Raw genomic sequence first — 17,797 nt, 5'->3', positions numbered from 1 at the left:
CTGAGGGGAAAGATGATAGCACTGTTCATATTCTTGAAATATTATCATATAAAGGAACAGAATCTGTTCTCCATCATCCCAAAATGCAGGACATGTAATAATGGGCTCAAAGAAAACTAGGTTTCAGTTGAATATCAGGAAAAACATCCTGTTAGAGCAGTATAACAATGGAACCAATTACCTCAGGAGGTGTTGAGTACTTCAGTGCCGTAGGCATTCAAGAGAAAATTAGACAACCATCTTTCATATCTAGTTTGATTTGGATTTCTGCATTGAGCAGGAGGATGGACATGATGGCCTCATATAGTTACTCTTATTCTATGATTTTATGAATTAGTCATTGCAAGTTCGATCTATGCATGGACATCAGTAAAATTTGATAGAGAAAGAGCATTACTTTGAAAGCATGAACAGGGAGACCGTTGTTATTCAATTATCCCTGTTGCTTTATGCACATGAAGGAGGTCAGTCTACTGCATGGGGACCTTCTCAATGTGACTTGAATCCTAACTTTTAATAATAGTCCCAATTGTGAGGAGAGAGACTCTATGTGATCACCGACTATATCAGACCTGGGCAAACTGCGGCCCGAGAGCCACATACGGTCCTCGAGCTGCTCCTGTCCGGCCCGCGGACATTTTTGAACATCAAAACCATTTATAGCTTTTTGTCTAAAGTTGATCAGTTGCTTATCTTTAACATACCGCAAAAAAACTCTTTAGTATTTATGAAGATTAACAAGTTTAAAATAAAAACAATCATAACATCACTGTTTCATTTTATTTTTAAGTAAAGTTGGTTCGGCCCCCAAACAGTTCAGATTTTTCATGTGCCCCCCATAGAAATTAATTGCCCACCACTGAACTATGTCAACGGAGTGGGGGGGGACAGGACTAGGAGCGTTTCTTTGATCATGAGCGCTGTGAAATCATTGTTACTTGGTCTTTATTAAGGTGGGGAGCAGAGTATGGTTGGGTGCCTGCTTCTACTCATCTCAATAGTCTGTTAGTTAACCCCACGAGACCCCCGCTGCTTGCCGTCCTCACCCGGATGCAAGTTCCCATCACTGGGCTGGTGCAGAGTGCAGCCCATGACGAAGGGCCCAGCCATCTGATGCCCTTTAAAGAGGACCAGTAATGCTGGCTTTTTGAAGCCTCCGGCATCTCCTGAGCTCATCCTTCTGCCACCTCGTCTGCCAGCACCTCCTCTGCCTCACGGCGAGGCTGAGGTGCCCATTAGATCTCAGTTTCCAAGAGGTCACTGGAGGTTGTGGGCTGAAGAGAAGCACACCTTCCCTGTGTCCTCGCCTTTGAGCAGGCCAGAATGGTTCCCCAATTCAGGGGTTCTGGGCTTGGTTTTCTGGCTGGTTTTCTCCAAGGGCACAGAAGATGGGCACCCGTTGTTTTCTAGCCTCTGCCCACTCCTTCAGAGGGTGACAGGTCCAAGCCGGAGTCTCCCCTTCGTCCTCTAGGTCTAGGTCCTGCCAACCCAACCCAGTCTCAGCCCAAACCCACACCATTCAAGCTATACACCCACAAAGTGGGTCCCCTCCAGGAAAGTGCACTTTCACCACTGGCTTGGGGAAACCCAATCTTCACTAAACTTGGAGGGGGTCATAACCAGGGGGCAAAAAAACAAAACAAAACAAAACAAAAAACAAACAAACCCAAGCCTTCTCCAGACAGGAGCCTTGGGTGCTGCCTCACCAGTTGTTGATAGAGGATGGTGGAGGACAGATGCCTGGGGTCTGATCCCCTCCAGACCACCACAAGGCAGGCATTGCAGCATGCCAGCCGTAGGTTATCGTTGACTGTTGTGAAATGATCCCACAGCACCCTTCTGCCCTGTTTGGCATTACGACGTCCCACTGCCTGCTGCTGGCCTGGGAAGAAGATTGTGTGCCAGTGGTGCTGGTCTGAGAGGATGGAGGAGATGGCACTGGGGACAGAGGTGGGAGTGTTGGGGAAAGCTGCCCTGCCGTTACTGGTTCCAAGGACTGGGAGGTTTCTGGATCCTGTGGAACCAGTAACTCCTCAGAAAATAGGAGTGGCAGTTCTTTGGGCACCAGAAGAAGCTGTGCTTCCATACCCGCCTGTAAGGAACGGTGCTAGCGACGGATGTAGCCACCCTGTTAAGAGACCCCCACGGCCTTTCATCTCCACCTGTTCTGTATGTACCCGGCTGCCTCCTAAACCACACTTCCAATGAAGTGGAAGGGAAGGTAAAACTAAGTGGGGTAACCTAGGAGAGGGTATAATAATAAATTTTATTTTTTAAAGGAGAAACAGAATGGTGAGGAAGGAACTGAAGGTGTTTTTTTAAAACATGTTTTTTTAAAAACGAGTAATGGGGGATAAAGGAGCAGGAAAAATAACGATATGCCCCAAAATAACTAAATAGACAGTCCCCAACACAGACACACACATGAACTTTGAAATAAACGAAGGGTAAAATACACACACACACCTAGCGAACATCCGCTCTACTCTAACCCTAAAAATATAAGTAGCCTCTGAATTAAAATGTACCCAGCTAAAGAAAGCCCTCCTCAAATTCCCAGTATTTCAAATAATAACAGTAATAGTGAAATAAATAAATGTTATTTTAAATGCTTTGCTGCCGCACTGAAAAACCGCTAGCTACCTAAAGCACACAGACAGCACACCAGCAGCCCACACAAAGCCTCAGAGCAGGAGTGCAAAATGGATGCAGAAAAATGCTTTTTAAAGCCTATTAGCAAGGGACTCCCCCCACAGCCCTTTCAGCAACTTTACTGGCTGCCTGCCCTGCCAATCCAGGAAGTCTCTCTAAGTCCCTTCCAGGCCTGGCCAGAGCTTCTGATTGGCAACAGCAGGATGCAGTTGAAATCAAGGAATCAACAATACGCAAAACTTGGCTGCTTTGTGCTCATCAGGTTTTCGGTATTGAACAAATACAGAGTGACAAATGTGGAACAAACTGGTGGTTTTTGACAAATACTGTACTGCTATTCCGTTTTTTTTTTTTTAATTATTGTTCCCATCTCTAGTTTTGACTGGTGACAAGAGAGGGGAAAATGTACATGTGCTCAAAAGCTCTTTGAATTAAAAGGAGGGACCCTTTGCAAGGCCCTGGGGAATGATTCCTGTCGATGAAGCTCGATGAGCTGCTAATGAAAAAAATGATTGAAAAGATCCTCTGCTGTCCTTCATTTGCAAGTCGAGAAGGCTGTAAAGCAGTTTAACTCTTGCTTGTGCTTCCCTATAGCATCCTGGCCTGGCAAAGTGGGATGGGCTGTATCTTTCATCCTCACCAGAGTCTGGAAAGTCATCATCCCCCATGACGACTGGGGGATTCTGGAAACTGTGATCCTAAAAAGCTCTACATATAGTACAGTGGTGCCTCGCACAACGAGTGCACCGTAGAGCGATGAATTCGCTCTACGAGGCCGGTTTTGTGATCGCGAATGCGATCGCACACCGATGCCTGCATAGGGCGAAAATCGCAGAGCGAAGGTCGGTAAGCGGTTCGCTTACCGACCTTCGCTTTGCGACCCGCCGATCAGCTGTTCGGCGGCTACAAAATGGCTGCTGGAAGCCCCAAAATGGCCGCTGGAAGCCCCTAAATGGCCGCACGCAGCGTTTTCGTGCCCTCGTTAAGCGAGGGGAGGGCGCAAAAATGGCTGCCGGCCATTGCAAAACATCACTGAATGGTGAGTAAATCAGCCGATTGGAACACATTAAATGGGCTTTTCTGCCCCGTTCAGCGATGTTTTCACACAGTGAGGTACCACTGTATATCGTAATCAATAGGCAGGAGGCTTGACTGGACCCTGTGTGTGCCACACCCCTAAGGCAGGTAGATGTTCAGGCCTTATGTTTCTAAGCCTGGCTCACGGGGGGCCCTATGGCCAGCTACGAGATGCCCAAATGTCCTGCTGGACTCTTGGGGACCCAACACAGCGCCCTCAGTTCAGGGCATTGGCTCCACTGGAACACTGCTCTTGTATCTGATGCGGTGTGGCGGGACAGATCTCAGCTCCAAGGGGCTTACAATCTACAAATACAGTGGACCCTCGACTTAACAGATGGCTCCACTTACAGACTTTTCGAGTTACAGACTTCTCTGGGCGCAAAATTTAGGTTCGACTTGCAGAGAATCGACCTACATACCGGAAATAAAACAACCAAAATGGAACAAAAACGGCCGGTTACAGATTAATCGGTTTTCAATGCATTGTAGGTCAATAGAGCCTCGACCTACAAATTTTTCAACCTGCAGCCACTGTTCCAATACGGATTAATTCCGTAAGTCGAGGGTCCACTGTACAGTCAAGGAAGACATAAGAAGGGGAAGGAAACAGGAATTGAGTGAACCGAGGGAGAATGTACCGTCACTTGGACTCCTTTCCCATGGCCTTGTGCCCCATAGACAAGGCAGGAAGGCTCCACTCTGTCCAGGGTTTTTACATTGCTTATGTTTCTACCTGGCAGGTGAAGGAAGATCCTGCAGAACCAGGGCAGCCAGCGCTGACATCGCCCACCAATGACTGGCATCTGGCCAACCCGGAGAAGGAATCCATCACCATCACACTGCATGGTGCAAACAACCTGCCCTCAACCAACAAGGGCAACGTTCCCATCCCGTATGTCATTATGTGAGTGTCTTCTCCCTCTTTGTGCCTCTTTCTTTCATGGTTTTCCAAAGCGCAAGGCCCCAGGTATTTCTAAAGGACCATTGCACAATTGACAAATTAGATGTTGTTATATTTCTCCAAATTCTGTCCTCCAGAACATTTTTTTTCCCTTTGCTTGTTTTGCATTGGGTCGCAAGACTTGATGGAAGATGCTGGATGTGGATGTGAAAACGTTTGCCTCTTTTGGTGTTTTATACTACATTTATCTTAATGCTTGCACTTTTGCACACTGTTTCCAAATTAAAAGGAGTGTGTTGATGCTATCATTTGCAAAACAGTTACTTTCATATAATTATGTAAAGAATGCAATAATCTGCCCTAGGCACTTCTTTCCCAATGAATAGAATAGAATAGGCATCCTTTAGTCATGAGAGACTATGGTATCTTGCTCTGCATGGAGGACTTGGAACAGTGTATAGTGTGGCTGAGAAGGCCAATTCAAGAGTGACCATCCCTTCCACATCGAGGACAAATACAATCTGCACCCCGTCTAGCTCCCTGATTTTGCTGCTTTCAGGACTGCCTCTTTGCCTCGGCCTGCTGGACAGGTGTCTCTTCAAATTGGGAGAAGCCATGATGCGCCTGCCTCCAGGCTGGATGCTCAGATGTCAGGGTTTCCCATCTGTTGAGGTCCATTCCTAAGGCTTTCAGATCCCGCTTGCAGATATCCTTGTATTGCAGCTGTGGTCTCCCTCTGGGGCGATGTCCCTGCACTAATTCTCCATACAGGAGATCTTTTGGAATCTGATTCTTAAAGCATGCCCAAGCCAATGTAGACGTCGCTATTTCAGTAATGTATACATGCTAAAAATTCCAGCTCGATCTAGGACTACTCTAGTTGGGACTTTGTCCTGCCAGGTGATACCAAAAATGCGTTGGAGACAATGCATATGGAACGTATTCTGCTTTCTCAAGCACTTTTTGCCATAGCCAGCCACCCATTTGATGAATCTGTAATCAAGCACACATGCATATGTAAACACACACACTTTCTTTCAAAACAATAAAAAATCTAAATCATTTTGGTTTAAAACAATTTAGGCAAATTCCTTTTCCTCACCTCCATCATCAGCTTATTGTGAGAATGAAAATGGGGACAGAGGAGGTGTAGGGGTGTAGTGGAGCCAGGGCTTGAGGGGTTGATGTTTTTGGACTTCTTGAGTTTCAGACACTGTGATGTCATCCTTCTTCCCAGGCTTCCCTGTTGCCTCTAAACTTAGTTGCAATTGTCACAATACCTGGGAAAGAAATGGATTTTCCCAGCAATAAGATACTGTCACAAGCTACTACTGCTGTAATTGATAATGTAGGAAAGTATTAAGAGGGACTTGGTGTTGAATGGGCAGTTAAAAGCCATTCGTTCTACAAAACAGTTGTGTCTCATTCGCTTGATGTGGACATGATCATGAATTTTGGGGCGTTTATTGTGGAGTGGGTGCTGGCTGTGGGTACTGGCATGCATCTGAATGCCAAGGTGTTTCACTGTACCACCGAGGATATGCATGGACTGGAAGACATGGCACACGTGTACTTAATAAAGAATTAGAAACAAGCTGTTGCCTCTGGTCCTGTGTGAGTGCCATTGCTTACATGGCACCCTCTGCAGGGATTTTATTCTGAACATTTTCCTTTAAGGTGCTGCAACTATCTAGGGCAGTGGTCCCCAACCTTTTTGCCTCCACTGGTTTAGTGTGTGTGTGGGATGTCCATGGGAGGGGCCTGTGGGAGGGGCCATGGGAGGGGCTGTGCATGCATGGGAGGGGCTGTGGGAGGGGCCATGCATGCATGGGAGGGGCTGTGGGAGGGGCTGTGTGTGCATGGGAGGGGCTGTGCATGTATGGGAGGGGCATGCATGTGTCTGCATTTGCAGGGGGCCCAGGACATTTGTCTCCACGGTCCAGTCCCGGCAAGGCCACCGGTCCACGGACTGGGGATTGGGGACCCCTGATCTAGGGGATGGGAGTCAGCACTTCAAACCCAGAGTTATTCCCCCTTCCCTGCAACATTGGTATCATCAGCCTCCACTGTTAACCCTGCCCCCCAACACAAATAAGGTTTAACTTGGTTTGCATAATGGAATGGAGTATAGCACAGAAGGACGTGGCTGACTGGCTGGCACAATATTGCAAGTACTCTGTAAGGCAATGTTTTGATGTAGTTTCTACTCTAATTAAATGAAGCAGCAGAGAGAGACCAGTGATATAGACTCTTGGTTTTGCTCTTTGGCCAAGTGAGCTGAGGCAGAGGGTGTAAGGGATAGTGCGCTTGCTGGTGTGCTCTCCTGGTTGCCTGGACCCCAGCAGCCATCTTGTGTGCACTGGTGGTGGTGGCAGCAGAAGAAGAGTGGCTGCTTTTCCTCCTCCTCCTCCTCCTCCTCCTCCTTCTGGGGTGGGAGTTCTTTCTGCTGGTGGGGCGGCTGGCACATTTGTGTGGGAGCCATGTCTGCAGAGACACCAGTGCCCGCTTCAGCCACAGAGTAGAAGCAAATTCTTGGTGACCACCTAGATCCCACAGGATGCTGGCCTAGACATATCTATGCCTGTCTCTTCAACTGGACCCACATGGACAAAGCCCTACATTCCACCATGAAGCAGCACTCCTTCATTGGCGTCTTGGACATCTTGGGTTTGAAACCTTTGAGATCAACAGTTCTGAACAATTTTGTATCAACTATGCCAATGGGAAGTTGGAGCAACAGTTCAATATGCATGTCTTCCAGTTGGAGCAGGAAGAATATATGAGAGAACAAATTTATTAGATCTTGATTGACTTCTATGACAATCAGCCCTACTTTAACCTCATAGAGGCCAAACTGGGTACTGTATTTTGGCCTTGCTGGATGAAGAATGTAAGGTAGAATACTGGTGTGAATGATTTCTGGAAAAAAACAAAGACACTGTCTATGAAGAGCAGACCAATGTTGAGAAATCAACTAAGCTAAAGATGCTGCCTGAGCTGTTCCAGGATGAGAAACATTCCAGCTCTACCTTGACACCCTCCAATCAAACCCCTGTCAAGCTAGCCAAAGTCTAAAGTGGTCCATACCAGCAAGGAGCATAAGAAGATGGTAGTGCATCAGTTCAGAAATTCTTTTCATCTCTGGATGGAGATGCTGAATGGCACGACTCCACATTATGTCTGGTGTATAAACCAGAGCTGGTTGGCTCACAGGTGCAACTGTAGGACTCTGAAGGTGATTGTCTACCTGCAATGCTGCTGCCAGTGCACGATAGCTAAGAGAATGAAGCAGAAAAGACAGAAGAACGTTGTGAAGATATCATAAAGGAATAGTGGGTTAGTTTGAAGGTCCCTAGAGATGTGGCTGAGGAGGAGTGTAGGAAGAAGAAAGCATGCAATTCTCCCTATTGGGGTGAGATAGAAGGGAAAGAAGGGGCTGATCAAACAGGTGGTCAAGCAGATCTTCTACATCATTGGGGTTGTGAGCCTTAACAACCTGTGTCCGTGGAAGGACATGTGCTCCTGGAGCAAGGAGATGCAGTTCAGGTACCATGTGGGTCAGCTGGAGCAGTGGTTCTTAACCTTTGTTACTCGGATGTTTTTGAACTGCAACTCCCAGAAACCCCAGCCAGCACAGTTGGTGGTGAAGGCTTCTGGGAGTTGCAGTCCAAAACTCCTGAGTAACTCAAGGTTAAGAACCAGTGAGCTGGAGGAATAGCTTTGTGACAAGAACCTGGGGAACAGCCGAGCCAAGGAGCCCCTCATCCAGGCTGTCCAGTTACTCCAGGTGAAGAAGACCAATGACAACACAGAAGCCACTGGCTCCATGTGCAACACCTTGTCCACCTCCCAGATCGTTAAAGTTTTGAAGTTGTATACTCCAGTGAATGAGTTTGGGGAACGAGGGCCTTTGTCTTTTATCCAGACCATACACTTGTGTCTGTGAGACAGAAAGGACTCGCCTCAGCTTCTGATGGATGCTAAACATATCTTCTCCGTGACTTTCCTTTTCAACCCCTCGTCTCTTACATTAGAAACCATCCAGATTCCAGGCAGCCTGGGTCTTGGATTCATCACTTGTGTCTAAACCATGGGTGCTGTTCGCTACCAATCATGAATTTGCTGCCTGTAATCTATCGCAGTGATAACAAACACACTGAAAAGCTATGAGGGGGTGAGCAGGTTTGGACTCAACTGAAAAATGTGGCATAATTCCCATATCAGGAGTTGATCAGAAGGTTATCAGCTCTTCTGTATTCATTTGTTGCTTTTGGGGGCTGGAGGAAATACATTATGCCAGAGAACCTAGAGGATAGGTGGATGCTCTGGCATTTTAAACCTAGCATGTGATAAACAGAATAAATCTGTGCCTTGATGCCTGTCGTTTTTTCCCCCCTCTCCCTGCCTTGTGTATAATAGATGCATCCTGGGACTCAATTAAAGCCCAGCAACTTTGGCCCGGCTGATTAATTGAAAGAGTATCATTTGTTTTGTGATCAGGCAGGGGAAGCAGGTCTGAATTCTGAGCAGCTCATTAATGAAGGGTGGTGGTTCCATGGCATGTAGACTCTCTCTGAAAGCATCAGGAGACGCAGAGGAGCTCAACACTTTGCCTCTGTGCAAACAAGGTTGAACGCTCTTCTGTTCTCATCGAAGAATGGAAAGCTGAGCACATGGATGCGATCAAGGATTAGTGTAGCCAGAAGACAATAAGTGCCCAAATGTTAGCAGGAAGCCCACTGTTCTGAGCCCCTTGGACTTGCTCCTCTTGTTCATCATGGCAGTGTGCTTGTTTGCCCAGCCCGGACAATAGTAATGGTGAGAAGTAAGAGGAAGAGATACGTTTGTTGGGTTACTCATTGGTTCTCTCTGCTTCCTGGAGGGAGCAAAGAGGAGAAAGGGAGGATGCACAGCTAAGAACAATGCTGGTGACAAGATAAGACTCGTTGAAGGAAAGGAGCTCATTGGGACTCTCCAAAAGGCTCCGTGTGTGGCTGTCCAGATGGTTGGTATTGGATTACAACTCACAGCAATCTGTGCTAGGGCTGATGGGAGCTGCAGTTGGACATTCTCTTGAAAGTGTTTGGAAACTTCAGTGGGTCCAAAATACAGCTGCCAGATTCTTAACTGGGGCCAGTTACTGGGATCACATAACCACCCCCACCCCCGTTACAGCAGCTCCACTGCCTGCCAGTCTGTGTCCAGGCACAATTCAAAGTGCTGGTTCCAAGCTATAAAGCCCTAAATGACTTAGGATCAAGCTGTCTCACCAACCACATCTCCCTATACGAGCCTGTCTGGGTGTTAAGAGATGGGGCACAGGTGGAGATAACCCTAAATCTTAAAACTGCAAAGAAAAACTCTAAGAACTGGTGGCACTCACAAGTAAACACTTGTGAGTGTTTACTCAAAAGCTTGTAATCTACAAGGCTTACTGCTAGGTAAATGTGCACAGGATTGAAGTCTGGAATTTTTTTTTAGCATGGAACAGTGGCATGGAAGACTTGAAAATCTGTGTGATCTTTTAAGTTAATATTTCCCAATGAACTTTAATTCAAATTGTTGTTTTTTCTTACAAAGATTTTAATCTCAACATATGTTTTGTGATGAGGCATAAAGTAGTGATTTCTTTTTGCTTGACCATACTTCCTCCAGGAAAAATGTTCAGATTTTGAACAACAACAACAACAAAACATTTCTGTTTCATCATATGTTTATCCAGCTGACCTGGAAGAATTTCCGGTGACATATAACCTTTTCCACAATGCGTACAAAATTATTTATTTAGCCTATCTGTATGTGTAATTAGCACCAAACAGGTTTTGCGACAGTGCTGTCCAATTGTCCTTTTATGTATAACTTAGGATCATGGTTCTCACATTTTGGGAGGTCCTACTTATGGACAGATACACCAGTCAAAAAGGATTCCCTGCCCCACCCACAGACCAGTTCACTGGAGAGAAACTCTTCCCAAAATTCTCTGTAGGGGGTAAAGGTAAAGGTTCCCCTTGACATTTTTAGTCCAGTTGTGTCCGACTCTAGGGGACGGTGCTCATCCCCGTTTTTCAAGCTGTAGAGCCAGCGCTTGTCCGTGGCCAGCGTGACTAGGGAGCGCCGTTTTACCTTCCCACCAAGATGGTACCTATTTACCTACTCGCATTTTTCCATGCTTTTTAACTGCTAGGTTGGCAAGGAGCGGGGACAAAACGACGGGCGCTCACTCCGTTGCGTGGATTCGATCTTGCGACAGCTGGTCTTCTGACCCTGCAGCACACAGACTTCTGTGGTTTAGCCCGCAGCGCCACCATGTCCCTGTCTGTAGGGGGTAGACACTGATTAATATTCCCTTTTGGTGCTGATGGGCTTCAGCAGCTCTGGATGAGGCAGAACTTTATTGGAAAATGTTCTATTGACACATTTTGGCCAGGTGTTACTGGATTTAACAAGGAGATGGACAAATCTATTAGTTTTGCCTCCTTTTGTAAGTTTTGATAAATTCTGATTTAATAAAAAAGAAAGTTCCCATTCTCAGCGAAACTATAGGTATATTTATAGGGATGCCCAGGGCTTAGAAATGTTATGTTTGGGACTAAAGTTTACACCATCCCTAGCCAGCATGGCCTATACTGGGTGATGTAGTTGAAAACATTAATGGTTCTAACAATTTTGGGTGAATGGAGAATTCTGTGCTGTAATTCAAGGGAGTATATAGCAGCTCCCTAACAGAGACTTTAAGAACCACACCAGACCATAATTCTCATGATCCCACAGGACAGAGCCATAGCAGGGGAATCGTCTTCATATCCTGGTTGTCTAGATTCTGCTTGGAGATGTCCAGCATGGGCAGACTCCATCTTCTCCTAGATAGTCTGTCATTCAGGAATAGAAGAAGCCTAGGCAGTAGTAGAGATGCATGCAGAAAACCTAATCACTCAGATGGAGGTTGGCAGTGAGGATGAGGGCCATAATCCTGATTACTTTCCATGTGTTGATCCCTCACTCCCTTACAGAAGCTGCTCAGCTCCTTTTGAAAGGAAAAGAAAAACGAGAACTGGCTTAATTAAGAGGCAACTGTAATGAGCAGAAAGGTTTGCTTATCTTTTCACCCCACTCAGTTATACTGGACTGATCATGCACGGCAGGAGCAGAGTTCAGGAGTCTCTTTCCCCATCCAAAAGAAAAAAAGGAAAAAAAACACTGTAGGAGAGCTAGCTTAGCACATTTTGAATCAACAGGAGCAGCATGTATTGCTTTTTGAAAAGAGACCTAGCCAGTAGAGCCTGGTGGCTCCAATTTCATGGGGGAGATGAACTTTATTCGGCTTTTAGTCTGAACTTCCTTTGATTTGTATACCATCCCTCTAGCTACTAAGGCCACTCTGGGCAGATCACAACAAAATAAAACAGCAATAGCACATTAAATAATAACCAATATAAATATATATCAAACAACTGAACTTAAAAAGAAAAGACGGTATAGAAAACAGTTAATAAAATCAAGGTGGCAGAATTGGTGACTTAAGAGCTGAAAGCGCCTCTGCAACTCTGTTGATGTAGTATCTTGAAATGCCTAAATCAACATGTTTTCAGCGGTCTCTTAAATGTCTCCAGTTAATCTATTCCAAAGATGTGGCACAACCACCAAGAAGGCCCAATTCCTGGTCCTCTCTTTTCGGACCTCTCTTAGGATCAATGACCTCAACTGCCCGGCCTGGAATGATTGAGTAGGTCAGACAGATCTCACTGGATGAAGGCATTCTGCCAGATATTGATGTCTTTAATATCAAGCTGCTAAACCCATTCTGGGGGATTACTGTAAAGTTCAGGTTAAAAGCCAGAGTGGCTTCACTACTCCCTGTGTAATTGAAGCCAGAAGCTTCTAGGGTATCTATTCTTGGTCAGACCAAGACATGCAAATCTAGCATGACAATGGAGGTGACATTTTATCCCCTCCCTCCTGTGGTCGTTGCAGCTGCTCCACAACAGCTCCAGCCCTTTACAACAGGTATTTGAGGTACTTGAGAAGACCACAGATGAATTGTACCCTCTACTGGTGCTGGGTTTTTGCTCTTGTATTAATGGAAGTCCAGCCCTGGAGAGAATCCACCGTGTCTAGAGTCTAAAACAGTTTAATGGCATCACAATTTGACAGCAAGCATGGAATAAATAATGGACTGGCATCTCTCCAAGTATAGAGCTGTTTGTTGCACATTTTTCAGAGGTCTTTTAGCATGCATAAATTAGCACCAGCAGGAGGAAAATAAAAAAAATATGGATTCTTCCATATCAGGATGCTACAGAGAGGAAATATTTCTCTAGGGCAGGATCAGGCTGCCACATACTGTTCAAAGGAGGGCTCATGAGATGGAATCGCACATGGGTCTGCAGGCCAGGGTGGTAGACCACTGACTGACAGGCTGGTCTTTGGGCACATGCAAAGCTTACCCTGCATGCAACCTGACCAAAGATTTCAGATACTGTCAGTTGCATAATGGAAATCTGCATAGCAAGAGCTGAAATATAGGATCGGCAATCTGTTTTTTTTAGGAAAACCTAAAAGACTATTTATATAATGTTTGCAAACAGAGGTTTATAAAATGTTTATAAACAGGGAATATGCTAAGCTGTGTCACAAAGCTGTGCCATGCATCCATGCATGCATGTCTGGAAAGGAAGAACAAAAGAAGACAAGAACCAAAAGAACACACGCTTTGAATCGGAACCAACATGCAAACAAAATTGAGGAATTGTAAAAGTAGAAAATGATATTAGGAAGCATGGAATAATGGAGTTGGAAGGGGCCTATGTGGCTATCGAGTCCAACTCCCTGCTCAAGGCAGGAATCCAAATCAAAGCAGATTTGACAGAGGGCTGTCCAATTTTCTCTTGAATGCCTCCAGCATTGGAGCGCTCACCACCTCCTGAAGTCACTGGTTCCATTGTCGTACTACTCTAACGGTATCCTCCTGGGGAGGCTCTCCGAGTTGGGAATTGGTGGCCTGGCATTGGCCTGGCTCCGTTCCTTCTTGGAGGACCGCCCCCAGAGAGTACAGCTTGGGGAGAGTGTCTCGGCCCCGTGGTCCTCTTTGTGTATCCATCATGAATATTTGGAGTTTGATGCTATGACCATAACAATTTGAAAATAACTCTTCAAAGTATAGAGAAGCCTGTCACGAGTGCATCAGATCAGCTATATTTCTCTTGAGCTGCTGTTCCCAATTAGACTTCTGCCTTGGCAGAAGATGGCTTGGTGTTGTAATCAACTCCACCTGGTCTTCTCCGTGAGCTTGGCCATGAGTTGGGACCAGTCTGGGGAACAACAGATGAGTTCATTCTCCCCCAGGCATTTCTTCACAGTGTTTTGTTTTGTTTTGTTTTTTTGCTCACTCATGCCCACAACTTTTCCACAACGTGGATTGCTGGACTGTGCCTTGTTGCTGTGTTTCATTCTTGTATAAATGTGTGGTATGCTGCCTAGTACTGTTCTTAATAGAGAAGCAAGTCCCTATTCATACAATTGAGGTTGAAAAATTGTAATATTCCTCACCTATGAAAACTGCATACAACTGTTGGCAACTCTACATTCTGTCCTCACATTTCAGAGAAATTTATTTGTTTGTTTGTTTGTTTGCACAAAATATGTGCAAAACTGGGATGGCTCCTTCATATGCAATTTTAGACCTTGAGTAGGTTGTTAATCTCCAACAGTTTGCCAGCCCTTCTATGATTGCTGTTGCCTGTATACTTTGCTTCTCAAGAGGAAATGACATTTTCCATTTTTAATGCAAAACAAACATATGGGTTCTTGGTTTTGCTGAAGGCAAGGAATCTTGCAGGACTTTCAAAATCCTTAAAAGGACTTTAGTGAGTATTCTTCACATTGCTGGTTCTGAATTTTAAGATGGAATGTTTGATCGGTGGGCAAAAGTGATTTGAGAGATTTACATTTCTATTAGGGAGTTCACTGGGCACTTAGTTCTTTTTCCCTAGAGATCTCAGCTCAGCCACCTCCTTCCCCCAATTCCCTATTAGATAGTTGTGGAAGCAGGTGCTTGGCATAATTTTTTTACGTAAAGGGAATAGATGTGCATTGCTAGAACTACCTTGAAGATGGAGAAGGAAAATCCAGATGCTACAGCTAGCTAAACACAGTGGTGAATTGCCACCAGTTAAGAAGTCTAAGCTTGTATCATGTGACTGATGCAATACAGACGTCAGTTTCTTAACTAGAAACAAATCATTGCTGATATTTATGCTGTTGGACTGGCATAGGCAGGGGTAAATAATGGGATCCTGGCCAGCAATTCAGGCAAGACTATATTAAGACCTAGGGGAAAATTCATTCAAATTAATTCAGACTATCCCTAATACCCGTATTTTTCGCTCCATAAGATGCACCTTTCCATAAGACGCACCAATTTTTTAGGAGAAGAAAACAGGAAAATATAGTCTGTTTTCTTCGCTCCATAAGATGCACAGACTTTCCACCCCCCTGTTTTGTGGGGAAAAATGCGTCTTATGGTGCGAAAAATACGGTATGTTAGTCCTTTTCAACAACTTCAGATGCCATTATTTTATTTATTATAATAATCATGTGTCGTCAAGCCGATTCTGACTTATGGTGACCCTTTTTCAGGGTGTTCCAGGTAGAAAATGCTCAGAAGTGGTTTACCATTCCCTTCTTCTGTGGGTGCCCTGGGACTATGCAGTTTGCCCAGGGCCACCCAGGCTGGCTCTACTCTCAGGAGGCATACAGTGGGGAATCAAACTTCTACCCTCTGGCTTCGCAACCAGACACAGTACCTAAACTGAGCTATCTATCCAGCTATTTTACTCAACAAATGTCAACTATATTATTTCAGAGTACCAATCATTGTTTCTCAGTATTTTAATTCCTTTCTGACCATTATGGTAAATTCTAAAGGAATTTGGTCAAATAACACATTAAATGACTTTGATTATTTAATATGAATGCATTAGCACTGCTAGTAATACTTCCAAGTCTTAGCTATATTGTTGTAATTTTGCAGAATTGATGGCAGAGTCTCACAAAAAAAAAATAGTAGATCAAAACATCTAAAGAGAACCAGGTTGCCTACATTCACCTTATTAAATCCTCAGACATATTTGAAGTTCTAGAAAATAAAGTCTAGACGCAGCAAAGCCATAGGTAAACTTATATTTAAAGGTAAGACCCCAACGTTTTAAAATTCTTAAAATGTCCTGTTTCTTTTAACTGTCTGGAACTTGACGGGGGCAAATGATTTGGCACAGTACAGTTTAAAATAATTTTTTTTTCGTGGTAATCATGGCAGTGTGAAACAGTGCAGCGTACGCTCCCCATCTCTCCAAGATATTCTATGCGCAGCAAAATCTATCTATTTGCACCCGTGCCCAAACACATCTCTCTTGCTTTTGGAATCAGGCTTATTTCCAGAAAGCAATTATGCCCAGATAACCCCAGGAAACTGAAACATCAATAGCCTAAATGGTAGCATGTTGGCTAGGTGCAGCTGTTGCATCCCCCTTGCTCTCTTTCTGCCTTTGGACAAGGCTCCATCACTCCGTCACCGTGGCAACAGAGGGTGGGCGTATCGGAGGACCCAGGGAGGTGTCCAGGAGGGACAGAGAATGGACCAGGAGCAGCTGAGAAGGGCGTTTGTACAAGGCCTTGTGAATTAGGAATGCAATATGCATCAGGTGCCTTCCCCCTCCTTAGTAACCATGGTGAGGAAAGCACGGCAGAAGGAAATTGGTTGTCGTCTGCCACAACACTGGCTTGCTCTTCAAGAGGATGAAATGTGGCGTAAAGAGGGTGGTGCTGCATAAGAGCTGGGCAGGCGATGGCCTTGGAGCAGGAGTGCTGGCCAAGCAGAATAGGTCCCCAGAGCAGCAGGGAGTTGGCAGCCCAGCAGTTCCCTCTAATCCCTTCTTGAAGCAACTTGCGTTGCCAGGCTGTGAGTGACAACTGGGAAGGAAAGCAGGGGAGTGCTCTCATTCAGTCGCTAATTTGCACAAAATTGGCAACAATCTGTGTTTATGATTTGACATATTTAAATGAGCCCTCCTTTCGTAGAGATTTCCATTTGCTATTTTCATCCTGATGGACCACAGCTTTCAGAAAGGACCCATCTTTTGAAGAAAAAAGCTAGGAAACCGGCAACTTTTAGTTAGATTTTGTTTCACATTCTTACATCTTTTGAAAAATCCTCTTTTAATGCAGATTTTCTTTCTCAACGGAACATACTCTTCAGAAAAAAGCCTAGGAGGTGGCTTCTCAACTCTGAGAAAACAATGCAATAATTACGAATCCTTTAAAAATAAAAGAACGACCAATTTAGGGGAAGCTGTGCCACGTGTGGCGCTGTGGGCTAAACCGCAGAAGCCTGTGCTGCAGGGTCAGAAGACCAAGCAGTCGTAAGATCGAATCCACGCGACGGAGTGAGCGCCCGTCGCTTGTCCCAGCTCCTGCCAACCTAGTGGTTCGAAAGCATGCAAATGCAAGTAGATAAATAGGTACCATCTCGGTGGGAAGGTAAACAGTGTTCCGTGTCTAAATCACACTGGCCATGTGACCACGGAAAGATTGTCTTTGGACAAACGCTGGCTCTATGGCTTGAAGGGCGGGATGAGCGCCGCCCCCTAGAGTCGGACACGACTGGACAAAAATTGTCAAGGGGAACCTTTACCTCATGCCACGTGTAGTTTGTTCTGATCCAGAAGAGTAATTCCTATATTTAGATGGATGCTTTTCATGGAATCTAAAACACAACAATAAATATGGGACCAGTCATTGTTGTTTTCGTTCCTCCAGCTCATGGCACAATAGAATGCTGGAGTGCCTTGTCTCCCACACAGAAAAAATAATCATGTACCACCAACTTGATTCTGACTTATGGGATGCTGTCCAGATTTTCTAGGTATAAAGTACTCAGAAATTATTTTTCACTCCCTCACTGTAGTAGTGCTCTGGGGCCACCATGCAGCTTGTCCAAGACCACATGGGTGGCAGGACATATAACCCCACCAGCCTCATGTTGTGGGTACCCATGGCTGCCCCCCTCCCAGTAGCCATGATCGAGAGTCAGACTCCAAGCTCGCTGTAGCTAGGTGTTCCAAACCATTGAGCAATGCTGGCCCATATCCCTTATTTTCTAATAGCCCA

At 45.3% G+C, this 17,797-nt stretch overlaps 1 protein-coding gene across 2 annotated transcripts in view; it reads left to right on the top strand.

Moving 5' to 3' along the window:
• The window catches only part of CCDC33 (coiled-coil domain containing 33), a 219,247-nt gene that overhangs the window by 55,461 nt on the left and 145,989 nt on the right, over positions 1 to 17,797 (top strand). The window contains exon 4 of one of the 2 annotated variants that reach the window (XM_072982291.2): positions 4,473 to 4,636. The exons of the other annotated variant lie outside the window; for it this stretch is intronic. Coding sequence (XP_072838392.2) covers positions 4,473 to 4,636 — 164 coding nt within the window. The remainder of the gene's footprint in view (positions 1 to 4,472; positions 4,637 to 17,797) is intronic. 2 annotated transcript variants of the gene reach the window in all.

This window comes from Pogona vitticeps, chromosome 12 (assembly GCF_051106095.1).
Source record: "Pogona vitticeps strain Pit_001003342236 chromosome 12, PviZW2.1, whole genome shotgun sequence".
Classification (NCBI taxonomy): Eukaryota; Metazoa; Chordata; class Lepidosauria; order Squamata; family Agamidae; genus Pogona; species Pogona vitticeps.
Note: the sequence above shows the minus strand (reverse complement) of the source record. Positions and strands in the feature narration are given on the sequence as shown.